The following is a 27,129-nucleotide window of genomic DNA, read 5'->3' as shown; positions in this document are numbered from 1 at the left end:
TAATGTTACGCCTGTCATTTTTCCTTCCATAGCTCACTGCGCTATTCTTAACTGAATTCGAGCCCTTTTCGTAAGCCTCTACGTTTCTGCCCCATAGATGAGTACCGGTAAGATACAGCTGCTACATACTTTTCTCTTGAGGAGTATTGGTAGACTGCCATCCATGATCTAAGCGAACTTGCCAAATGTGCTCTACCCCAATCTTATTCTTCTAATTATTTCACTCTCGTGATTTGGGTCTGCGGTCACTACCTGCCCTAAGCAGACGTATTCCCTTGCCACTTCCACCATTTCATTACTAATTGTGCACTGCTGTTCCCTTGCTAGACTGTTGAACATTACTTTGGTTTTCTGCATATCAATTTTTAGACCCACTGTACTGCTCTCCCTATCTAACTCAATGATCATATTTTGCAGTTCGTCTCCCGAATGACTTAGCAAGACAATGTCACCAGCGAATCGCAGATTACTTAGGTATTCTCCATTAACTCTTGTCCCCAACTGTTCCCAATTCAGGCCTCAGAATACCTCCCATAAACAGGCAGTGAATAGCATTGGCGAGACCGTGTCTCCTTGCCTAACACCTTTCCTTACTGAAATTTTATTAATGCTGATTTAGTGAAGGACAATAGCAGCTGTGCACCCACTATAGATATCTTCCAGTATTTTTATGTAAGACTCTTTAACACCCTGATTCCTCAATGCCTGCATGACTGCTAAGGTTTCAACTGAGTAAAATGCTTTGGTTATACTCTTTGGTTTGGTTGGTTATACTCTGTGCATTTCTCTATCACCTGATTGATTGTGTTAATATGGTCTATATAGTATCGAGTACCCTTTACGAAAGCCTGCCTGATCATTTGGTTGATTGAAGTGTACTTCCGCATACATCGGCAAGAACCCATTATCGCTATGAGAACAACTTCCATCTGTAAACACTGAATCTGAACTCCAGAACCGAAGTGAAAATCGAAGTGAAAACCGAAGTGCTAGCGCACCTATTTCGCATTGGCCTAACTACACAAATTGACTGTCAATTTTTTGCCTTCACCAGGTTCCGATCGATTTGCAATAGGAAAATTCAGACAATCCAAGAAATAACACCATGTGACTTTGACGAGATCCTAGCAATGTTCAATCACTTTCTAGAATAGGCATTGAAGAGACATGTGTGGCGAACCTCGCAACAATGAAAATGAAGAAAAAACTGTCTTGTATGTACTACTACTCAAACGTCGTGCTTAGCGGCACACTGTCAATGCTGAAGGCAGCTGACAGCAGCTGTTTTGTCTTTTTTTGCACAAAAGAAATGCTTGGCAAGCAGTCCAGGTAACTGGCATCCGAAAACAGCCCTCCTGCACTCAACACATCTAAATATCTCATTCTGGAAGGACAACAGAATGCAAACAGTGCAAGAATCAACACCTACAACTCGTTTACAATGTGACCAAAAAGCAACCATGCAGATTAAGAAACACAAACTAACCAATCAGATTTCGATGCAGAAATGCAACGCTAGCGATGAAGTCGATACGTTGCCGAACTTGTCCCATTCCATTGCCACTTCCCATCGCTTTCATCTCTATCCGACCATAGGAGAGCAGAAAGTTGGGCGAGTTGGTTGAAATGCATACTGAAGAAGTTGGCGCGGAAAAACGAGGACAAGCGAGACAAACAAAGACGTCTTTGTCTGTCTCGCTTGTCCTCGTTTTTCCGCGCCAACTTCTTCAGTATGCTATCCGACCATAACTTGTGGAAACTTGTCGCAATTATTTTCAAAACCACGCAAGCATAGCGCACCAAACGCAGATGGTCCCATCTTTTGCCTAAGCGGCAAAAGTCACTGCTGATAACCTCACCAACGCATCTCCGTGAAGTCATGGCCCGATGCTTGTCTATACCTGCAGCACCACTGAGGCATTACTGTTGGGGTGGTTTAATGACGAGGGGTGATACAAAGGTAAGGAGTTCACAAAAAAACATACAATATATTATTTAATTCCTTCTTGGCTCCTGCCATATACTTTCGTCCGCTGCTACTTTCTTGTTAGCAATGGTCATCTAAACGCTGCCCTCTAAAAAAAAACTCGCTGACATTTAGCATGCCTATGTAACGGCATACTATGACAGCTGTTTTTGCTGCTGAATGCGCCGTTTTCCCTTCCACACAGTGGCACCTTGTCTGCACAGAAGCTTGAGCCCTAGTTCATGCCGCTTTGCACAGAGGACACCACTAATCCGTGCTGCCAATGAAGACTCAGTCATGAAGCATGCAGTAAAAGGTGACAGTCCACTCACAGCGCAGAGGACCAGCACAGCGCCATCAAGCACGCGTAAGGCACGCTCCACCTCTATGGTGAAGTCGACATGGCCAGGTGTGTCAATGATGTTGATGGCCGTCGAGCCCCAGTACACCTGGGTGGCCGCTGACTGGATTGTGATGCCCCGCTGCCGCTCCAGCTCCATCGAGTCCATCACAGCCCCCACCTGGTCCTTGCCTTTTACCTGCAGACACCACTCTGAGCTTCAGGGTGACGCAAACTTATGGTCCAAAGTAGGTAAATATATCCAGACTTTTTACAGCTGTTTTGCTTGGCTCTGGCACAGCCTGCCTTGGTGCCCAAGCAGATCGGCACCAAGCCAAACCAAGAGACAGAGACCAAAAAAAGAGAAAGGAAGAGGAGAAGATGCCTTCATAGTAGAATAGGAAAAAATTATTGGCTAAACAACGCTGCAGCTTACTTAAAACATTATGGCTCCTCCTTGTTTAGTACAGTAGCAATACTCAGCGACAACTTTCCTTGGCATTGAAGACCAAGCTGAAATTGCATCCGAACAGCTTGGCCATAGGATAGTGTGCATTGCTCACTGTATAGTTAAGCCTCGAAAACCCCTTAAGGATCTTGCCATGACACTCTAATGTTGAATGCACAGTTATGTTAGAAGTATCCTTATATAAGGAGTACTGCCGACGTAAGCTATATCCTAAGAGATAGCTGCTACAAAAAAAGGTAGTCAATTCGAACTTCAAGAGACTAGAAGAAACGTTCGAATCATCCGAAAGTTCAAGCTATCAAATCACCCAGATAAAACTGTCACGAACTGCTACCATCATGGTAAATATATCTTCTAAAAGACTGTGCAATGGCTGCCAGATTTCAAGATGAGAACAGCGTGGCAATGACTTCTAATTGATATTTCCATCAATGCTTTATTACATGAGTACTCCCTGGAATCCTTCACCGTGCGACGTGGTGGAGCTCCACCGCTACCAGATCGCACCTATCATAAGCAGCACCGACTTTTGTGACGGGGCCTCACGACACAAATAGCGACTGGCACACTATCGATGACGAGCGCACTATTTCAGCACACTGGAGGAACAGAAATATACAGACGGGAGCAAAAGAAATGCCCAGCGGCGAGAAAAAAGGAGGGGAAAGAAGACCCCAGTGACATGCCAACCAGCTTGGTTGGGTTAGGTTGTATGGCTGGTCGAGTCGCCCCCGCTGTGGTGTGGTGTGAAGCTCAGAAGAGCGAAACCAAAACTAAGTGAACGGATTATTCTCGGAGACTGGGCTGTCTTTCCTGCCACTGTGTATATGTCAGAAGAATGCAGACGAGTCTGCAGCATTGTCACATATAATAGGGAGTTTGAAATCGAAGTATGAACGAAAGAGGTTTGAAGATGACAAGGATGGCGATAAGGATGACGTGTATTCACCAAGGAATAAAGAAGATGAAGAAGTATTCGGTGAGGTGGGAAGAGATGATTAGTAAAGAGAAGAAGAAGAGGACGAGGACAAGAATGACGTGTACTAATGCCAAGGTTATAAAAGGGCGAGAGAGAGCGAGGCACGGGGGGAAGAACAGAGAAGCGGAGGTACCGACGGCTCACGAACACCTCGGATGGAAGAGAGCAATGCCGGCTACTGCTCCGATGATCTCGAGTTCTACGGCATCGCACAGTGGATATTCTGCCGTTCCTGAACCCGTTCCGGAGAGTCAACAGATGACACAACCACCTACTACGGCCAAGGGTGCCTCCAGCGCTGTTGCCACCCAACCGGGTGGTGCCCCCAACGCCAACATCACCAGCATCACCTCCACGGGCGCTTGGACCAGGAGCTTGTACGACGCAGCCAACGACGCCGCCAATGAGGCTGCCAGCGACGCCAGCCTGAGCACTTCTAACGCCACCTCGACGCTGGCTACTGGACCCATGCAACGCTGCATCAGCACCGAACCGTGAGCACGAACGCCGAATGCAAGTAGTAGAACGCTAGTAGTAGACGCTGGTAGTAGTGTTCCCGGGTCGTGTGTATTGGCAGTGTGTGTTTTGTGTTAGTTTTGTTAGTTAATTTTGTGTGTTTGTGCCATGTAGGTTGTATTAAATGTGCGTCTATGTGGGTACATCTGTTGCCTAGTCCTTTCTTTAGGCCCGAGTGTTCTCCAGGGATCCGTGACTACATGCAATTCAGGTCTAAGTAGGGCCAATTTGACGATCTCCTGCCATGCCAGTCATACCTGGATGCAGCCTCCCTTCTGAAGCACATTTGAATTAAAGCATACGAGGCTCGTAGCATCCAAGTTAGTGAGCGTACTATGCTATAGACTTACATGGGCGATGGCCGGGACTACGTTAGCAGTTGGATCTTTCTGGATTTATAAACTAATGGGGGTTTCACTGTAATTGCAAGTGATGGCGCTTCACAGGAAGAGAGGACGTTTCTGCTCTGTAGTTTTCACTCAATCGCCAAGAAAAGTTGTCACGAAGCATAACAAAGGAGGGCTGCTGCTGTCACCTGCTGATGTCGCCAGCACTGGGAAAAGACTCTTCAGCTGCCTATGCCTGTAGAGAGATGGACGAGGCTCCGCTCTCGGCCCGCAGAGAAATGCTTGGCACTCTTTATTGCACCTTTTATACACACGCACACAGAAACAATACAAAAGGGTAGTGCCCTCTGGTAGTTAGTTGTTTTTAGTATGGTTATTAGCACCACTGCATCCCTCTTTCCCCAGAAAGCGACACCGTTGTAACAAGTTCACCAACGTTACAAATTCTATCTCTTTGGTGGGACGACCTGCCCTCCAGACCTCGTGGTCTTCACTGGGATGTTGCTTGCAGTGCCTGTCTCTTCCTCAGCCGCTGAAGGCTGCTCCTGCCTACTGCAAGTTGCAGGAGGCACCTGGCTTTGTGGGCCCAAAGATCGCGACCCAGAAGTTGCTTGGCCAGATGAAACCGGAGACGAGGACATCGGAGCAGGATCCTCGCTCTCTAAAGACACCAAATGCCGCCGGTTGTGCTGTATAACGCCCCTTGGCGTCCCCACAATGTAGGATCAAGGCCGCTGCGCTCAGCTGAGGACTTGTGCCTGACATTTGGCATCCGTTAACCACACCTCCTGTCCCAGAGAAAGGGCCTGAAGCTCTTGCACCCCATGGCAACGGCTGAAGTCCTTAGCTTGCTTTTTCTTGGCAGCGCTATCCTTTTGGAAGAAGACAACAGGTGGTGGAAGTTCCGGCGACAGCTTGTCTGGAGTCCTGGGCACTCGTGTTCGTAACCGCTGAACCATGAACAGCTGAGAGGGGCTATAGCCGGAGATGCAGGGTGTGTCGTGGTACACCATCAGTGCCAGGAAGCAGTCACAGCTTTGGAAGAAGAGGTCCTTCACTGCAGTGTCTTCACGGCACACTCGACAGCACCATTTGACTGGGGGTACCCGACTCAAGGCTGCTTGCTGGTGACATGGATGGATCCATAGTTCTTCGCAAAGCTCGAGAGCTAGACTGAGAGAGAATAGCACTAGAGAGATCTTGTCTCCCTGCCTGACACCCTCAATTAATGAAACCATATTGACGCAAATCTTTGTAACAGTTGTTTGTTCATTCTTCAAAGCTGCCGTCCCCTGGCTTTATCGCTTTGTGATGCAAGACACGACCAGATTTATCTAAATTGACCGCGCCCAGCCGGAGCTGATTATTCGTTGTTCCAGATTGTTGAGGTAACTTTGCTCGCTGCACCTTGACAGTTCATTGTCAGCTTTAAATTGAGCACAGCCTAGAGCGGCACGCATTATGTTCGACGACTCCCGATCATGCTTGTTGCCACATTGCCACAGAGTCATTCAGTTCTTTGTGGGCGTGAGTCAGCCCAGTAAAGAGTTTTGTTTGGAAGCCTTTTTCGCTGTCTTCCCACTCCCCAGACTGACAGCACCATTATGTGACCTAGAGCGACACACATTCTGTTCGATGACCGCCGACATGCTTGATGCCACATTGCCACCGCGTCATTCAGTTCTTTGTGGGCGTGAGTCAGCCCAGTAAAGAGTTTTGTTTGGAAGCCTTTTTCGCTGTCTTCCCACTCCCCAGACTGACAGCACCATTATGTGACCTAGAGCGACACACATTCTGTTCGATGACCGCCGACATGCTTGATGCCACATTGCCACCGCGTCATTCAGTTCTTTGTGGGCGTGAGTCAGCCCAGTAAAGAGTTTTGTTTGGAAGCCTTTTTCGCTGTCTTCCCACTCCCCAGACTGACAGCACCATTATGTGACCTAGAGCGACACACATTCTGTTCGATGACCGCCGACATGCTTGATGCCACATTGCCACCGCGTCATTCAGTTCTTTGTGGGCGCGAGTCAGCCAAGTAAAGAGTTTTGTTTGGAAGCCCTTTTCGCTGTTTTCCCACTCGCCGGACTAAGAGCACCACTACGTGACCTAGAGCGGCACACATTCTGTTCGGACATGCTTGTTGCCACATTGCCACCGAGTCATTCAGTTCTTTGTGGGCGCAAGTCAGCCAAGTAAAGAGTTTTGTTTGGAAGCCCTTTTCGCTGTTTTCCCACTCGCCGGACTAAGAGCACCACTACGTGACCTAGAGCGGCACACATTCTGTTCGGACATGCTTGTTGCCACATTGCCACCGAGTCATTCAGTTCTTTGTGGGCGCGAGTCAGCCAAGTAAAGAGTTTTGTTTGGAAGCCCTTTTCGCTGTTTTCCCACTCGCCGGACTAAGAGCACCACTACGTGACCTAGAGCGGCACACATTCTGTTCGGACATGCTTGTTGCCACATTGCCACCGAGTCATTCAGTTCTTTGTGGGCGCAAGTCAGCCAAGTAAAGAGTTTTGTTTGGAAGCCCTTTTCGCTGTTTTTCCACTCGCCGGACTAAGAGCACCACTACGTGATCTAGAGCGGCACACATTCTGTTCGGACATGCTTGTTGCCACATTGCCACCGAGTCATTCAGTTCTTTGTGGGCGCGAGTCAGCCAAGTAAAGAGTTTTGTTTGGAAGCCCTTTTCGCTGTTTTCCCACTCGCCGGACTAACAGCACCACTACGTGACCTAGAGCGGCACACATTCTGTTCGGACATGCTTGTTGCCACATTGCCACCGAGTCATTCAGTTCTTTGTGGGCGCGAGTCAGCCAAGTAAAGAGTTTTGTTTGGAAGCCCTTTTTTCGCTGTTTTCCCACTCGCCGGACTAAGAGCACCACTACGTGACCTAGAGCGGCACACATTCTGTTCGGACATGCTTGTTGCCACATTGCCACCGAGTCATTCAGTTCTTTGTGGTCGCGAGTCAGCCAAGTAAAGAGTTTTGTTTGGAAGCCCTTTTCGCTGTTTTCCCACTCGCCGGACTAAGAGCACCACTACGTGACCTAGAGCGGCACACAGTCTGTTCGGACATGCTTGTTGCCACATTGCCACCAAGTCATTCAGTTCTTTGTGGGCGCGAGTCAGCCAAGTAAAGAGTTTTGTTTGGAAGCCCTTTTCGCTGTTTTCCCACTCGCCGGACTAAGAGCACCACTACGTGATCTAGAGCGGCACACATTCTGTTCGGACATGCTTGTTGCCACATTGCCACCGAGTCATTCAGTTCTTTGTGGGCGCGAGTCAGCCAAGTAAAGAGTTTTGTTTGGAAGCCCTTTTCGCTGTTTTCCCACTCGCCGGACTAAGAGCACCACTACGTGACCTAGAGCGGCACACATTCTGTTCGGACATGCTTGTTGCCACATTGCCACCAAGTCATTCAGTTCTTTGTGGGCGCGAGTCAGCCAAGTAAAGAGTTTTGTTTGGAAGCCCTTTTCGCTGTTTTCCCACTCGCCGGACTAACAGCACCACTACGTGACCTAGAGCGGCACACATTCTGTTCGGACATGCTTGTTGCCACATTGCCACCGAGTCATTCAGTTCTTTGTGGGCGCGAGTCAGCCAAGTAAAGAGTTTTGTTTGGAAGCCCTTTTCGCTGTTTTCCCACTCGCCGGACTAAGAGCACCACTACGTGACCTAGAGCGGCACACATTCTGTTCGGACATGCTTGTTGCCACATTGCCACCGAGTCATTCAGTTCTTTGTGGGCGCAAGTCAGCCAAGTAAAGAGTTTTGTTTGGAAGCCCTTTTCGCTGTTTTCCCACTCGCCGGACTAAGAGCACCACTACGTGATCTAGAGCGGCACACATTCTGTTCGGACATGCTTGTTGCCACATTGCCACCGAGTCATTCAGTTCTTTGTGGGCGCGAGTCAGCCAAGTAAAGAGTTTTGTTTGGAAGCCCTTTTCGCTGTTTTCCCACTCGCCGGACTAAGAGCACCACTACGTGACCTAGAGCGGCACACATTCTGTTCGGACATGCTTGTTGCCACATTGCCACCGAGTCATTCAGTTCTTTGTGGGCGCGAGTCAGCCAAGTAAAGAGTTTTGTTTGGAAGCCCTTTTTTCGCTGTTTTCCCACTCGCCGGACTAAGAGCACCACTACGTGACCTAGAGCGGCACACATTCTGTTCGGACATGCTTGTTGCCACATTGCCACCGAGTCATTCAGTTCTTTGTGGTCGCGAGTCAGCCAAGTAAAGAGTTTTGTTTGGAAGCCCTTTTCGCTGTTTTCCCACTCGCCGGACTAAGAGCACCCCTACGTGACCTAGAGCGGCACACAGTCTGTTCGGACATGCTTGTTGCCACATTGCCACCAAGTCATTCAGTTCTTTGTGGGCGCGAGTCAGCCAAGTAAAGAGTTTTGTTTGGAAGCCCTTTTCGCTGTTTTCCCACTCGCCGGACTAAGAGCACCACTACGTGATCTAGAGCGGCACACATTCTGTTCGGACATGCTTGTTGCCACATTGCCACCGAGTCATTCAGTTCTTTGTGGGCGCGAGTCAGCCAAGTAAAGAGTTTTGTTTGGAAGCCCTTTTCGCTGTTTTCCCACTCGCCGGACTAAGAGCACCACTACGTGACCTAGAGCGGCACACATTCTGTTCGGACATGCTTGTTGCCACATTGCCACCAAGTCATTCAGTTCTTTGTGGGCGCGAGTCAGCCAAGTAAAGAGTTTTGTTTGGAAGCCCTTTTCGCTGTTTTCCCACTCGCTGGACTAACAGCACCACTACGTGACCTAGAGCGGCACACATTCTGTTCGGACATGCTTGTGCCACATTGCCACCGAGTCATTCAGTTCTTTGTGGGCGCGAGTCAGCCAAGTAAAGAGTTTTGTTTGGAAGCCATTTTCGCTGTTTTCCCACTCGCCGGACTAAGAGCACCACTACGTGACCTAGAGCGGCACACATTCTGTTCGGACATACTTGTTGCCACATTGCCACCGAGTCATTCAGTTCTTTGTGGGCGCGAGTCAGCCAAGTAAAGAGTTTTGTTTGGAAGCCCTTTTCGCTGTTTTCCCACTCGCCGGACTAAGAGCACCACTACGTGACCTAGAGCGGCACACATTCTGTTCGGACATGCTTGTTGCCACATTGCCACCGAGTCATTCAGTTCATTGTGGGCGCGAGTCAGCCAAGTAAAGAGTTTTGTTTGGAAGCCCTTTTCGCTGTTTTCCCACTCGCCGGACTAAGAGCACCACTACGTGACCTAGAGCGGCACTCATTCTGTTCGGACATACTTGTTGCCACGTTGCCACCGAGTCATTCAGTTCTTTGTGGGCGCGAGTCAGCCAAGTAAAGAGTTTTGTTTGGAAGCCCTTTTTGCTGTTTTCCCACTCGCCGGACTGACAGCACCACTATGTGACCAAGAGCGGCACACATTCTGTTCAACGACCGCCGACATGCTTGTTGCCACATTGGCGGTGGCGGAAAATCTTCCAAGCGCCGACCAATCGTTAAGAAAGACGACGTTTCGGCCCCGGCTTACGGGGGCCTTGTACATTGCCACCGCGTCATTCAGTTCTTTGTGGGCGCGAGTCAGCCCAGTAAAGAGTTTCCTTTGGAAGCCCTTTTCGCTGTTTTCCCACTCGCCGGACTGACAGCACCACTGCGTGACCTAGAGCGGCACACATTCTGTTCGACGACCGCCGACATGCTTGTTGCCACATTGCCACCGAGTCATTCAGTTCTTTGTGGGCGCGAGTCAGCCCCGTAAAGAGTTTCCTTTGGAAGCCCTTTTCGCTGTTTTCCCACTCGCCGGACTGACAGCACCACTACGTGACCTAGAGCGGCACACATTCTGTTCGACGACTGCCGACATACTTGTTGCCATATTGCCACCGAGTCATTCAGTTCTTTGTGGGCGCGAGTCAGCCCAGTAAAGAATTTCCTTTGGAAGCCCTTTTCACTGTTTTCCCACTCGCCGGACTGACAGCACCACTGCGTGACCTAGAGTGGCACACATCCTGTTCGACGACCGCCGACATGCTTGTTGCCACATTGCCACCGAGTCATTCAGTTCTTTGTGGGCGCGAGTCAGCCCAGTAAAGAGTTTCGTTTGGAAGCCCTTTTCGCTGTTTTCCCACTCACCGAACTGCCAGCACCACTCTGTAACAATATTGCTGTCTCTATGGAAGAGTACGGTGGTTGTGCAATTGTTGTCTATACATATTCCAGCATTTTTAAACATGGGTGTTCTCCATCCTGATTACGTAATGCATGCCTGACTGCTGAGGTTTCGACCGAGTCAAATGCTTTCTCATAATCTATGAAGGCTATATATACAGGGGTTTGTTATATGTGCACATTTCTCTGTCACCTGATTAACAGTGTGAATATCGTCTGTTGTCATGTACCATTTACGAAAGCCTTCCTGGTCCTTCAGTTGAATAAGTCTAAGGCTGTCCTAATTTATTAGCGATCACATATGTAAATACCTTGTAGGATACGGACAGTAAGCTGATTGGAATTTTTCAAGTTCTTGGTGCCCCTGTTCTTACAGATTAAGATCATGCTAGCGTTCTTCCAAGATTCCGGTACGCTAGAGGTCATAAGGCATTGTACATATAGGCCAGCTAGTTTTTCTAGCACAATCTCCCCTCCGTCCTTCAACAGATCTGCTGTTACGTGATCCTCACTAGCCACTTTTCCACTTTGCATTGTTCTTAAGGCTTTATTTACTTCCTTTTTAGTTATTGGCAGCATGTCCAATTGCTGTGCACTGCTCTCTCTCTCATTAATGCCCTGATTACATTGGCTACTATACAGATTCATAAAAAAACTCTTCGGCTACTTTAACTATTTTATCCATATTGCTGATGACATTGCCCCCCCCCCTTGTCTCTTAGAGCATACATCTGATCTTTGCCTATGCCTAGTTTCTTCTTGACTGCATTTATGCTACCTCTGTTCCTTAAAGCAAGCTCAATTCTATCCATATTAAACTTCCTTATGATGGTTACCTTGTGCTTATTGATTAGCTTTAATAGCACTGCCAGCTCAATTCTGTCTGCAGGGTTAGAGGCTTTCTTGCTTTGGCGTTTCTTAATTGGATATTTCGTGTACTGAGAGAGCTTGCTGGTATCCTGTCTAACCATCTTATCGCCTACTTCTACTGTGCACTCCATAATGATAGCTATGAGATTATCGCTCACTGCTTGAATATTAAGATCATTGTTCCCAGTTAAAGCCGAATATCTGTGCTGCAGCGATATTCTGAATTCCTATATTTTTCTCTCACCACTAACTCACTGATGGGCTTCTTCTTCCCGACTAGTTGCTTTCATTCCCTCTTGAAGTCTGGGCTATCCAAGACCTTCCCATCCTATGGTAGTTAGAACACACTTTTTTGAAGACCTCCGCATCCTGCACGGTGCCAGGGTATGAAAGCTATTTCATTTATTTATTTATTTATTTAAAACATACTGCAGTCATTGAAGACCAAGCAGGAAGGGCAATACAGGTCACAAAAAATGCAATTCAATGCCACCATTGGGAAGCAATCACAAAATATAAAACGAACAGGGTGCAGTGCAAACACATGATATAAAGTAGAAAAGGGGAAAATGAATCGGCAACCATTAAAGCATTAAAAATATATATATATATATATATATACATATAAAGGAAAAAAATCAGCACAGGGTTTTTCGTACACTTGCTTCAAAAACTGTTACATTATCAGCGGAAAAAACATTTGCTTCTTGCATACCTTGGGATTAAGTCGCCCATCAGTATAGTGTACAGTGTCTTTACTTTGCTCACTGCCAATTCCACGTCTTCATATTCGCCCAATGCACTGTCTCCAGCCTGCATCTTGAATGCCTTGGAATTGAAGTCGCCCACCAGTGTAGTGTGCAATGTCTTTACTTTGCTTACTGCCAATTCCATGTCTTCATCGTCGCCCAATGCCCTTTCTCCAGCTTGCGTCTTGCCTACCTTGGGATTGAGGTCGCCAATCAGTACAGTGTACAGTGTCTTTCCTTTGCTCACTGCCAATTCCACGTCTTCATCTTCACCCGCCTTGGAATTGAAGTCGCCCATCAGTACAGTGTACGGTGTCTTTACTTTGCTCACTGCCAATTACACGTCTTCTTCGTTGCCCAATGCCCTGCCTTCAGCCTGCTTCTAGCCTACCTTGGGATTGAAGTCGCCCATCAGTACTATGTACAGTGTCTTTACTTCGCTCACTGCCAATTCCACGTCTTCATCGTCGCCCAATGCCCTGTCTCCAGCCAGCGTCTTGAGTACTCTGGGATTGAAGTTGCCCATTAGTACAGTGCACCATGTTTTTACGTTGCTCACGTCTTCATCATTGCCCAATGCCCAGTCTCTAGCTTGTATCTTGCCTACTTTGGAATTGAAGTTGCCCATCAGTACAGTGTACTGTGTTTTTATTTTGTTCAATGGCGACTCCACATCTTCATAGAAGCTTTCGTCGATCTGGTCATCAAGGCTGGATGCAGGCACATAGGCTGGTATCACATTCACTTTCTACCTCTTATTAAACTTACGGGCGTTATTAAGGGGGGTTGAAGTCGCCAAGGGTGTGGGCTCGGTGGCTGTGCACCCGCAGTCTAATCGCTTCGCTTTCGTCATGCAGATGTTCACGCTCATCGTTCACGTGGCGAGCCTTGTCCTGTTGTCTGCATGCCTTGGCATCCCGGTGCTCCCCATGCTTGCCAACACCAGAGTCAACAGCAGCACCTGCTTCGATCTTGCAGTCATCGTTCCACCACTTTATGGAGCGCCCTTCTCGCAAAACTGGAAACTGCCTCAACACTGGCAAGCACTACTGCAAGCAACATCACCAGCAGCAGAGGCTATAAAGGAGCAGCATCTGTTTGCGCCACTCTGTGGGCTCAATGACTGTGCACCCACACAGTCTAATCCCTTTGCTTTCGTCATGCAGGCTGGTAATTTCCAAAGCCTATTTACTAAGAAAACTAGCAACTATTTTTTACTACAGCTACCGGGGCCACAGAGCTGTATCTGTATTGTTCTTGAATGTGAACAGGTTGTTTGAGCCTTGTTGCTTTTGGCTGGGGACGTTGAAACGAACCCGGGACCTAATACTGATACTGTGCTTGCTTAAAGAGACACTGAGGAGAAATTGAAGTTGGCTTGTATCGATAGAATACCAGCTCCTGATCACAAAAACGCCGCTCTTACTGAAAACAAAGCTCTTGTAAGGTAGAAGATAGTAAGAACCAAAATACAGGTATCGCCGCCACAGGCCAAACTCGCAAGTACAAGCGTGGTGACGTCGTAGGACAAGAGACGCCACCTTGGAGGAATTTTCCTTCCTACATTGGGCGCGAATCTCTGAGGCTGACAAAGGAAGATTGCGCGGTTCAATATTGAAGTAAGTTTTGTTTTAAAACCGATAGTGCACTTTTATCACACAAAGAAGGCAGACAAAAGGCAACCTGAATGTTGGAAGCAAAGAAAACCGATGCTTGGCGGCGCCACAGGCGGCCAGGAGTTTCTATTTTTTAAGGCGCTTCGCGTCTATGAGCTTTGCGTGCCCCGTGGTTAGCGCCGAACAGCAGAGGAACTCCAAGTGCCGCTTCAAGTGCTAGTTAAACTTTGAAGGAGCTTGTTAAGGCTTGTAAGATGATCACCACGGTCGATGAAAAGCTATGATGGCACGATGGTCGGTGATCGTACAAGGCAGCACTTGTGTATTCACACGCTTGCCCGGCGAAACATTCCCGGCTGTGCCAGTCAACTTCAAACTACTTAACGGAAATCATTTATTAGGGACGGGAGACAAGGTACAAGGCAGATCAGAAAAATTGCTGATGGCCTAGCTCTGTTAGGCTAGGATATACGTAGCGAAAGCGCGGAGATTTCTGCATCGGAAGAGTAATTCACTAGACGCGCCTTTATTGCTAACTGCTGCTTGTGCCGTCGTGGCGGTGCGGACCTTGGCACAAGATTTTTTTTTTTTTTTTTTTGTTCAGTGAGTGGGCGGTGGGTTTCAGTGGCTCCCATAGATGCCGCCACCGAATACGTTGGTTAGCGGTTAAGCGCAGGCTCAGTTAAGGCGCGTTTATGCTCCGGCGTAACGCGCGCGCGCGCGCTGCACGGCAACCTCACGTCGGCGACGCCGATGCGTTCGGCGCACTCTGACCGCACTGGCGGGGAGACTTGGAGCATGTCTCTATTTCGCGCCGAGTGCGCCAGCCGCCGCCGGCCTGGCCAGACTGATTCGGCTCCGCGGCGAGGTGCGCGTTGTGACGTAATTCAATAACTTCGGCAGTTCCTGTTCTTTTCGAGCTCTCGGCTAATTTGATCCATTCACGGTACACATCTGAAGGTACATGCAAGTGGGCGAGAGAGCCCGATCCAGTGGACCCGTTGGATCTAGCGGAAGCCGTTGAAGCGTCGTGCATCGGCTTTAGTTTAAAGGCGCCCACTTTAAACGCGACCGCCCTTGAGCACCTATCCGTTTTTTGTGGCAATAAAATAAATAAATAACTTGGCCTTGCAATCGTGGGAGACCTCGACGCCGCCTACTGCCCCGTGCAACCACGCCGTTCAAGGAATCCTAATCCGTTGGCCCCGAAGCCCCGGTCAGCCTCCGATGGGCGCAACGCGCCGACCTTGTCCTGGCGCCTCGCGACTCCCCGCACTGTGGTTATGATATTTAGTTTGCAACGGCTGCTCACTGAGGAAGGGGGAAACGACCCGCCGGCGCCTAACCTAACCGGGCTCCCTCAAAAGCATCGCACGCTCTGTGGGGCTGAGGTCGCTGAAATGCAGGCCGGAGATTTTGCGAGAACTAAATCGTGGGTTCGGGAACGGGATCCATCGCAACGCTGGCAACACGCCGGTGCAAACGTAAACGAAGCGACAGTGGCGACCCCCGATAGATGCCTTCAACGTGCCGCGGCGGTAGCTTTCATTTCGGTAGCTGCTAGACCGCACCGCTAGCCGCCAGAAATCACGGAGTCTCCGTTTACGTCACGTTTCACGTCACTCCGTCCTGTGACGTCATAAGAGTTCTCCGTGTCGTCATAAGAGTTCTCGAGTTTGAATCGGAGCGGCGGGAAAAGCTTTTTCAACTTCGAATCCAAATTTCTTTGAAATAAATGCATCTTTCGCTGCCGGACAAGCGGCAACCAAGCCATGAAATGCCGAACTATCAGATTTTTCTAACAAAAAAAGTTGATAGGGTTCTTCTCAGTGTCCCTTTAACTAAAACTGCCTGCTGGACAATCTATGCTCCTCTCAGTGATACAAGATATGAAAAACAATTTGCACCTACAGATATGGCAACAGCAGATTTAACTGCACGCATGTGTATTCTAGAGGCACAAAACTAAATAATCACGGAAATGAGGTCACAGCTCGAATCGATGGAGACAGCGACAGCGCAAATTTCTGCTCGGATAAAAACCTAGAAACCCATGTGGACGACGCTGAGAACAGGTCACGCTGCAACAACATAATATTTTATGGCATCCCTGGCAATGATGCAATGATGCAATAGAACCTTACGCACAATCAGAAGAACACGTCATTAGCCTTCGTTCCTACACCTCAGATGTAACAATCAACCCAGAAGGTACTGAATGCGTGCATTGCCTCGGCTGTCACACACCTGACAAAACCAGACAAATAATTGTAAAATTTTACCCTCACAAAACAAAATATCCCATCTAACGGGAACAAATTCAAAGATATTGAATACAATGCCAGAGAAGGTTTCTCTCCTGCCATTAGGAAGGCCCAATAGCAAATCTGCAGCCATTAAGTTGCGTTATAAAATATTGCTTATCGTACAGAAACAGTACATTTTTGACGTGTCCTCAGAAGCTGTCAAGGAAACAACCTGGCAAAAACACCCCACATCACCCCAGGCCCGCACCTCGACATACACCTCACTCTATTCTTTGTTTTTTCGTACTTTTCATGAACAAGCGCAGCTTTATTTCTAAACGGGAAGAGATCTCTAGTTTTCTCTCAGCAAACAGCAACATCCTCATACTAACCGAGACATGGCTGACTTGTGAAATGAACGACAGTGAGGTCTTGACCGACTTCCCAACTTTAAGCTATTTCGTAACGACCGTCAAGGGTCCCATGGTGAAGTACTCATTGCCTTTTCTGAGGACTTGCCATTTTCAGTCATTGCCATTTCCTTTGATCTTGTAATAATGCTGCTTTTCTGCCAATGCGCTCCACAATCTGTTATTCTTAGTGTTTGTTACAGGCACCCGCACAACAGCATGGACTTTTCTGAGAAACTTAATAATTTGGTTTGTGAACTTACTGCTAAACAACAAAACGCACATATACTTCTCGTTTCCAGATATTGATTGCAGTACTAAAACCGTTACAGCATAGGGCACATTGGAAGCAAAAAATTTCATAGAAGTTTGTGTGAACTCTGGCCTCACACAAGTTATCTTGGCACCAACTATAATAACACAAACAAGCACTAACATCTTAGACCTACTAATCATGAGCCATTCCGAAGTGTTAAACAGTTAAGTTTCTTCCTAAAATAAGTGATCACGAATTAGTTCACGCCGGTATAGCCTTAAGTACGCTTCAAAGAAAAATTTCCAATAAGTAATCTGTTTGTACGATAAGGGTGACTATGCACAGATTAACCATGAACTAAACGCCTTCTTTCCAGCTTTGCAAACTAATATCCAGAGCCGGCTGATTCATGAAAACTGGGTTGTTAAACTGCAAAATTACCAAACTAATTAATCAGTTCATCACAAAATTCACCTTCCAAGAAAATTCACAAAAACCATGATGCACAAAAACCCTAAAACGTTTGGAAAATCAAAATAAGGGTCTTTTTTACACAGCCAAAGCACAAACTAACAAGTCTGCCTGGGACAGGTTTTACACGGCTGAAAAGGCATACAACTGAACGGTTCGGAATGCCAAGAGCTCTTTTTCACAAGGACTTGCACTTAGTACTCCTCCCCGGAAATTCTGGACGTCGGTAGCCCAAAATAAAAATGTGACGTTACCATTATGAATGAAGCTGGAGAAGTGCTAGTCATGCGGACTGTGCTGCTCACTAACGAAACCGATACGCCACTCCCTGCGCTAAACACTGTTCTTGATACTGTTTAATTTAACGCCCCTGGAATTCTGTCCCTATAATCGATAAAATGAAACTGTCATCTGCAACCGGTGTAGATAATATAAACAGTAAATTCCTTGCGAATGCTAAACCCATCAGTGCTGCATGTTTGTGCTTGTTATATCAACAGCCACTCTCCACGAGACTACTTCCTCCCGATTGGAAAGATGGGAAGGTCATTCCAGTCTTCAAATTCAGTAATGCCAATCCTCCATTAACTTATCACACATTTCTTTAAAAAGTGTGCCTTGTAAAATCATGAACATGTTACATTCTCCCATATCATTGCCTTTCTAGATTCGAACAATTTCTTCCATCCTGCACAGCACGGGTACCAGAAAGGCTTTTCCACTGATAACCAACTAGCCTTTTTCAACTATGACTTGCATGCCAACCTCGACCTTAACCTCCAAACTGATGCTATATTCCTCAATTTTCAAAAATCTTTTGACAAAGTTTCCCCCAAACGCTTGCTCCACAAGTTAACTCATCCTGATGTTGTTAAATGGATCAAAGAATTCTTAAATAACCACACTCTGTCTTCATAAATGATTACACTTCTAACTCCCTCCCTGCAACATCAGGGCATCCCTGAAGGTTCTGTCTTAGGCCTCCATCTTTTTTTTAATATACAAAGATGATTTGCCCTCGCATGTGTCCTCTAAAATTCGTATGTTTGCTGACAGTTTTGCCGTTTATCAAACCGTTAATAGCACATCTGATCAATTATCCCTCCAAAGCGATCTTAACACCATTCAAGTATGGTGTAAAATTTGGCTAATGGAGCTTACCCCCTCTAAAATGCAATCTGCTATCTTTTCATTGTCGCCGTAACTCGCTCATGTCCCTTTATCACAATGCCTTAGTTCCCGTTCTGCCAGTGCATTCTTACAAATATCTGGGCGTAACCTTGTGCGCTGATCTCTCCTGGAAAATGCATATTAAAGCAGGCTCTCACATCTGATCCAATACTGGCCCATTTTGATGACAATGCCTCGATGATTTTACACACTGACGCCAGTGGACGCGGCCTTGGTGCCGTTCTTTTGCAGTGCCAGCGCTCTTCGACCGAGCGCGATTGCTTACGAAAGTTGCCAAATATATTGCACCTTGCATCCCTTGCCAGCACCTCAAATGCACCACGTCTCCTCCTGCGGGCCTTCTATAACCTCTTCCCTGTCCTTTCTCACCCTTCGTTGGGATTGACCTCAACGGTCCCTTACCACTAACGCCGTTGGGCAACCGTTCGATAGTCACGGCCATCGACAACTTACTCAGGTACGCTGGCTGTAACGGCCCCCATTCCTTCCGGCTCTACCTCCGAGATCGCCCATTTCTTCCTCAACGCCATACTTCTGCGCCATGGAGCCCCACGTGTCCTTATCAGTGACCACGGCAAGTCATTCCTCTCTAGCACCCTTGCCAAGTTCTTCACGTTTCCAGAACCATCCATAAAACAACTTCAGCCCATCAACCCCAGGCCAATGAGCTCACCGAACGGTTTCATCGCACCCTGTCAGATATGCTGTCCACGTATATCCACCCAGAACACACCAACTGGGACGCCATGCTCCCATTTGTCACATTTGCCTACAATGCTGCCGTGCAACGAACGAGCTTCTTCCCGTTTTTCCTTGTGTATGGTCGCCCCCCTACCTTCACTCTCGAAGCATCTTTCTTCTCTGCCTCCACAACCTCTTCTGGACCCTCCTATGACGAATTTACTTTCCGTCTTGCCTCCTGTCGCACCATCGCCCGCCTGAACACCGACGCCTGCCAAGCCTCCCGGAAAAGCACTATGACTTCAAACACCGTGCAGTGTGTTTCTTCCCTGGTGATGAAGTGTTGCTGTAGACTCCAGTGCACACCCCCGACTTGTGCAAAAAATTCCACAGCCGCTTTATTGGTTCATACACTGCACTCGAACAAACATCCCCCATGACCTATCGCGTTGCCCCTGACCCTCCTGTCAATGACCGTCGTCGTCGCGGTGTAGAGATTGTTCACATGTCGCGCTTAAAGCCCTTCGCCCGTCGGCCTACTTCGCTCTAACGTGTGCCCGTGCCAGTCGCTTTCGTCCATAGGGGGAGCAAGTGTAAGCACAGTGCACGACCCTCGCCTTCATCTGTAAATATTCATCATCATCACGCATCTTCGTCTTCGGAGGAGTGGCCGCCATAATTGCGAGTGGCAATAAACACTCGCTCCGTCCACAGTCTCACAATGTAACTAACACCATTTCTTCAGCTAAAAAATCTCCTGGTTTTCTAAGACGTCACCTTCGTTTATGAATCACTTGTGAAATAAAATTAGAATATACATCACCGATTTGGCACCTACATCAAGCTTATTTGACTAATGCACTAGAACTTCTGCAGAACCGTGCCGCTAGATTTATTCATTCGTCGTACCATTACAGCATCAGCGTATCATATCTGAAATCACTTTTGGGCTTACAGACACTAGAGCTGTGCTGCTGCACTGCCAGCCTTGTGTTAATGCACAAGAATTTTTATACCCATCTATGAGCTCAACCCTACATGGTCCCACCGGCATGCATATCTTGCTGCAGTCTGCACCAACTCCAGATCTGCCGTCCTAGTGCCCGCACAGTCACCCTTTGCATCTTCATCCTTCTCTCGTACCGCTATTGACCAGAATGACCTTCCCCACAATACTGTAGCAGCATCCAGTCCCGTGGACTTCACGCACAGAGCCAACAGCTGTCTATTATCATTATAGCACGTGACCATTAATTATGACATGAGAAACATTGTGCCCACCACTTATGTAATACCCCTTAAAAGGAGCCTTTAAGGAAATAAAAAGAAATGAAATGAAATTACGAACTGCCACCCTCTTGTTAATACGGCAGAATTTTTCTATGCTGCCAGCTGTATCCTGATTGATGAGGAAACCCACACCTAGTTCTGGTCTGACCACTAATCCATGACAGCACAGTACATGCCCAGCCTTTAGCACTCTATGCGCCTCATCTGTCCTCCTAACCTCACTAAGGCCTATAATATCCCACTTAACTCAAGCCCATTCAGCGTCATTAGCCCACTAATAATGATTTCGTGCTCCGATTTCGGAACCTTCCACATTGCTTACAACCCCACTGTGCATCTTACTCGTAATCAATGAACTGAAGTTTTGTTTCCGCGGTAGTTTTTTTTTTTCCTGCGAGGCTGCATTTTTTTAACACCCTGCGAAGACGTGGTACCACGCTCATTGCCTGCTAACGATGACTCCACTGATAGTCTGTGCTGCTTACGAGCACGCTGCATCATCTGGCTTGTAATCAGACAAATTTTTTTTTCCGATGTAGTTCTTTTTTTCGCCACAAGGTGCTGTTTTTTGAACATAATCCAAAGACTCGGTAGCGCCACAGTCGCTTGGCAGTTTACGCATGCACGACGCACGCTCCAAAATTTCACAAACCTTAGGACTCCGCTTAATCTGTGATTGAGTTTATCGATGACCCGAGCAGCAGCGAGTCTGAAAATTCTGCCTTTTCGTTGGGATTCAGTTCTGACATCCGTGGCAATAGAAACTAGCCTGGAACAGCGGCTGCCATGCTCTGGTGCCCAACTGTAGGGTATCGAATTATTTTGTGACAGGGATGCTATCCAAAATAAATGTTTGATTTTTTCACAGATAGTAGCCAATAGACTACGACACACTTTGCCGATTCGAGAAAATTCGTAACTTTTTTTCTTTTTAGGCACACATGTGTGTTTACAAGTTTTGTTCAATTTTTGCCTAAAATTTGGTTTTTGCCAAATAAAGTTTTCAGTTGCAGCACGAGATTTGTTATTCAATTTTATAAGCCTAAAAAGCAGGTTTATTTAGCTTTGTTTTCACGGATTGCATTAAATTTCGAATGCAATAGTTTTTACACACAAAAAAAACCTACTGGAACCTACAAAAAAACTGTCATTTTCCCCAAGGTAAGGAAAGAGTTTATACCTGCTAGTTACTTGAACAAAACTGCTATGTATGTGCCTCATCCGTCCTCCTACTTCATGAAGGCCTATGACATCCCATCTAATACCTGCTAGTTCCTTGAACACAACTGCTAGACTAGCCTCACTGGATAGGCTTCTAGCGTTAAACATTGCCAGGTTCAGTTTCCAAATGTGCCCTCTCCAATGCCAGATATTCTTAGCACTTTCTACTGCCCTACAAAATTAGAACTGCGCATCTGACCGAGAAAAATGGCCTCAGAAACTAACAAAAATCGGGGAATCTGCAGAGTTAAGGAATCGAATAACTTGGATCACTTCATCTCTTGTCCACTGGCATGTACTAACTTATCCTTCTGAAGCACAAAACAGAATATAACACGTTACCTCCCATGGTGTTGCATTTAACTCAACACACTCCCTCATTTGCACCGAGTTCTAAGATAGAACAGGGCACATTCTCGAGGTAAGCAGTGGGTTTCAGCCTTCGCAACAGCACGCAAGTGACTGTCTGGAACAATGCAAAACTGAGGCCCCAACCACCCCACGCTGCAGCTGCAGAGACCAAACCAGATGACAAACTCGCCACTAGTGATGCATTTTCCCAGAGAATTGGCCAGAGGCAGCTCTGCAATTACCGTGGAGAGGGACAGGAATGCCAGGTGGCTTGGCTACTGTTGGGCACAGAAACAGTCTCCCCAGGGCCTCCCTTCCAAGAAATGCTGTGCACATCTGTGCAGCCCTACACTAGCCAAGCCAAATATGAAACCTCATCTTCCCAGCACTCCCAACAAGAGAGGAAAAGAACTGCAGTGCCAGACAGCACTTTACGTGCATCTTTAACGCTTGTCTTTGAAAAGTGATCCTTTTCTCTAAGCAGGAAATGACACTATGACTCTGCCCAGCACTGAGTTACAATCTAGCTGGCATTACTTCGTTGGTGAAAACAGCTCTAGACATTTCCAAAAAGTGAAAAGTCACACGCACAATTGCAGATGCTGTGCCACAAAAGTTAGGAAACTCACATAGAACTCTTTTCCCTCTGGGCAAGTTTGAGAACTTCCGTGGCACTGCTGTGAGCTGTGCCTGTTCAGTTCCCACCCACCTCGTGCATCTGGTCGATGCGGCCCGTGTAGAAGAGCAGCCGCTCGGTCAGTGTGGTCTTGCCCGAGTCGATGTGTGCCGAGATGCCGATGTTGCGGATGTGCTCCACTTCCTTGTGCCTCTCCTGCACAAGCACACTGGTGCCTCATGGGGTGCTCCTTCTACAGGCACTGCAGTCATTTTACTTTCAGTAACTACAGGCGCAACAACGAATTTCCCTCTTCACAACTTCATTCGATGAAGGAAGCATACCAAATTAACGCAGCTGAACCGCAACACTTCATACTGCAAAACACTGCTTTACATAAACAGAACCATACCGGCCTGGCCCACCAGTGTAACATTAGCGCAACAAGAAGAGATGAAAAGTCAAATAATTCAAACAAAAATTGTGGCTGAGACCACCCACCGTAGACCCATTCATTACAACTTCCATGCACTCAGTATCATTCAAAAGTGAAGATTTCATCATCATCATCACCAGCAGCATGGCTGCGCCCACTGTAGGGCAAAGGACTCCCACGTCTCTCCAATTAACCCTCTTTTTTGCCAGCTGTGGCCACTGTATCCTTGCATGTTTCCTAATCTCATCTGGCCACCTAACTTTCTGCTGTCCCCTGCTATGCTTGCCTTCTTTTGGAATCCACTCCGCTAAAGACCAGCAGTTATCTTGCCTTCGCATTACATGCCCTGCCCAAGCCCATTTCTTCCTCCTGATTTTCACTAGGATGCCATTAACCCACATTTCTTACCTGAGCCAATTTGCCCTTTTCCTGTCTCCTTAACGTTACACCTATCATTTTCCTTTGCATACCTCGCTACATTGAATAGCACAAGTTGTCGGGCTAGTTGGTGGTGATCCATTCTTTTGTTGACAGCGCTTAAAAAACACGGACAGAAGACATAGAAGACAGCGTCACAGGCACTGAACTCAACTTTATTCAAGAACACCGAAACACTGCATATATACCCAAAAACACAGCCGCTAACAAGCGGCGAAAATTTTATGCACTCGTGGCAACAGAAATGATACAAGTAGTGGTAAAATGACAAGGCCTAAAAACCAAAGAATAGAACAGGGAAGGATAAAACCAGAACGAGATGCGAAAAAAAAATTTTACCAAGTCATTTAAAAAAAGAAAAACCTCCGACACATGAAATAGTGGTGCAGTTTGACTAAAGGAATTTGCAAGAAGGGGTCCGATATAATTTAACCAAAACATACACACCAACAAAGATCAAACGTGGCAAAAAATGGGAAAGGCATAGTTGGAAGAAAAAAACACGCAATGAAAACATTAGTGATCGGGCACGCAAACGAAAATTTAACGAAACAGGTGAAGCCAACAATTAACTCAGCTAAACACAGAAGATGAAGTGCACTAGAAAACTAAAAGGATAAAAAAACGCGGACACCAACAAAAAGGTGAAGCCAACAAAAAACACGGCTAAGGGTATAAAATGAGATGCAGTAAAACCGAGAGAGAAAGGTAAAATATGAAAAAATGAAATTCAACAAAAAGTAAGTCTAAAAGCAAGAAAAAGATAATCAAATCGATAATAGCGAGATTGGAAAAAAAAGCAGAGAATGTAACTCCTTTGTAAAACCAAGATTAAGTCAAACAGATCCAGAAAGAAAGGCTAACTCTTTTTCCAACAATGAAACTGAGGGTGCGCTTACACATTCACCCTCGTGCCTGAAAATCTCAGTGGCTTCCACTATTTCACATGTCAGCTTGTTTCGGTGCTTTTTTAACACAGTGGCTTTTTTGGATCACAGCCTTTCTTTCTGGATCCGTTTGACTTAATCTTGGTTTTACAAAGGAGTTACTTTCTCTGCTTTTTTCGCCAATCTCCCTATTATCGATTTTATTATCTTTTTCTTGCTTTTAGACTTACTTTTTGTTGAACTTAATTTTTTTATATTTTATCTTTCTCTCTCGGTTTTACTGCATCTCATTTTATACCCTTAGCCGTGTTTTTTGTTGGCTTCACCTTTTTGTTGGCATCCCCGTTTTTTTTATCCTTTTAGTTATCTAGCGCACTTCATCTTTTGTGTTTAGCTGCATTAATTGTTGGCTTCACCTGTTTCGTTAAATTTTCGTTTGCGTGCCCGATCACTAATGTGTTTTCATTGCGTTTTTTTTCTTCCCACTATGCCTTTCCCATTTTTCACCACGTTTGATCTTTGTTAGTGTGTATATTTGGGTTCAATGTTATCAGACCCCTTGTTGCAAATTCGTTTAGTCAAACCGCACCAATATTTCACGTGTCGGAGGTTTTTCTTTTTTAAATGACTTGGTAAAATTTTTGTGTCACATCTCGTTCTGGTTTTACCCTGCCCTGTTCTATTCTTTGGTTTTTAGGCCTTGTCATTTTACCACTACTTGTCGTATCATTTCTGTTGCCACGAGTGCATAAAATTTTCGCCGCTTGTCGGCGCCTGTGTTTTTGGGTATATATGCAGTGTTTTGGTCTTCTTGAATAAAGTTGAAGTTCAGCGCCTGTGACGTCGTCTTCTACGTCTTCTGTCCGTGTTTTTTAAGGGCTGTCAACAAAAGAATAGCTCACTACATTGTCCTCAATTTAAGCTGAACCCTTTACATTAGCCTCCACGTTTCTGCCCCATAGGTGAGTACCGGTAAGATACAGCTGTTGTATGCTTTTCTCTTGAGGGATATTGGTAAACTGCCTTTCATGATCTGAGAGAACCTGCCACATTCGCTCCACCCCATTCTTATTCATCTAGCTATTTCCCTCTCATGATCCGGATCAGCAATCAATACCTGCCTTTACCACTTCCAGCATCTTGCAACCAGTTGTGAACTACTGTTCCTTTGCTAGACTGTTGCACATCACTTTGGTTTTCTGCATTTTAATTTTTAGGCCCACCATTCTACTCTTAATATTCATCTCCTGAGTGACTTAGCAAGGCAATGTCATGAGCGAAGTGCAGATTACTTAGGTGTACTCCATTACCTCTTGCCCCCTACTGTTCCCAAACCAGGCCTTGGAATACCTCCTGAAAACAGGCGGTGAATAGCATTGGCGAGATTGTGTCTGCCTGCCTTACACCCTTCATTATTAGAATTTTAATGCTGACTTGATGAAGGACCATGGCAACTGTGCAGTTGTTATACATATCTTCCACTATTTTCACATAGGACTCTTACACACCCTGATTCCACCATGCCTGCATGACTGCTGAGGTTTCCACTGAGTCAACTGCTTTCTCATAATCAGTGAAGGCTGTATATATATATGGGTTGGCTATATTCTGCGTATTTCTCTATCACCTAATTAATAGTGTGAATATCCTTTACAAAAGCTTGCCTGGTCATTTGGTTGATTGATGTCTAACTAAGGCTGTCCTGATGCTATTGGCGTTTACCTTAGTAAATGCCTTGTAGGCAATGGACAGTAAGCTGATAGGTCTGTAATTTTTCAAGTCCTTGAAGTCTCCTTTCTCATGAATTAAGATAATGATAGCGTTCTTCCAAGCTTCTAGTACGCTCGAGGTCATAAGGCATTGCATACACAGGGTGGCTAGTTTTTCTAGCACAATCTCCCCTCCTTCCTTCAACAGATCTGCTGTTACCTGATCTTCACCAGTGGCTTTCCCCCTTTGCAATACTCCTAGGGGTTTCTTTACTTCCTCTTTTGTTAGTGGCGGGAAGTGTCATTGCTGTGCCCGACTGCCTCTTTCACTAACACTCCGATTACATCAGCTACTGTGTAGATTTGTGAAGAACTCTTCGACTACTTTAACTGTCTTATCCATATTGCTAATGACATGGCCCCCCTTGTCTCTTACTGAATACATCTGGTTTTTGCCAATGCTTAGTTTCCTCCTCACCACTTTTAGGCTACCTCCGTTCTTTAGAGCATGCTAATTTTCTCCATATTAAACTTCCCTCTGTCGGCTACCCCCCCCCCCCCCCCTTGCGCTTATTTATTAACTTCAATAGCTCTGCTAGTCTATTCTGTCTGTAGGGCAAATGCTCTCATGCTTTGACGTTTCTTGATCAGATCTTTCGTCACCTGAGATAGCTTGCTGGTATCTTGTTGAACCATCCCACTGCCTACTTCTACTGCGCACTCCGTAATGATAGCTGTCAGATTATTGTTCACTGTATGAACATTGAGTTGTCTCCCTTAGATAAAACCGAATATCTGTTCTGCAGTGATATCCTGAATTCCTCTATTTTCCCTCTTACTGCTAACTCATTAACGGACTTCCTCTGCACTAGCTTCTTCCGTTACCTCTTCCAGTCCAAATTAAT

The 27,129-nt window shown here is 46.5% G+C and overlaps 1 protein-coding gene across 1 annotated transcript in view; it reads right to left on the bottom strand.

Annotated features, from left to right (window-relative positions):
* Positions 1-27,129, bottom strand: part of mEFG1 (mitochondrial translation elongation factor G 1) — a gene marked incomplete in the record, with an annotated part of 231,007 nt that overhangs the window by 187,248 nt on the left and 16,630 nt on the right. Inside the window, 2 exon segments of the mRNA XM_077657109.1 lie at positions 2,299-2,505; positions 22,848-22,970. Of these exon segments, the coding sequence (XP_077513235.1) occupies positions 2,299-2,505; positions 22,848-22,970 (330 nt within the window).

Source organism: Amblyomma americanum, chromosome 3 (assembly GCF_052857255.1).
Source record: "Amblyomma americanum isolate KBUSLIRL-KWMA chromosome 3, ASM5285725v1, whole genome shotgun sequence".
Lineage (NCBI taxonomy): Eukaryota > Metazoa > Arthropoda > Arachnida > Ixodida > Ixodidae > Amblyomma > Amblyomma americanum.
Note: the sequence above shows the minus strand (reverse complement) of the source record. Positions and strands in the feature narration are given on the sequence as shown.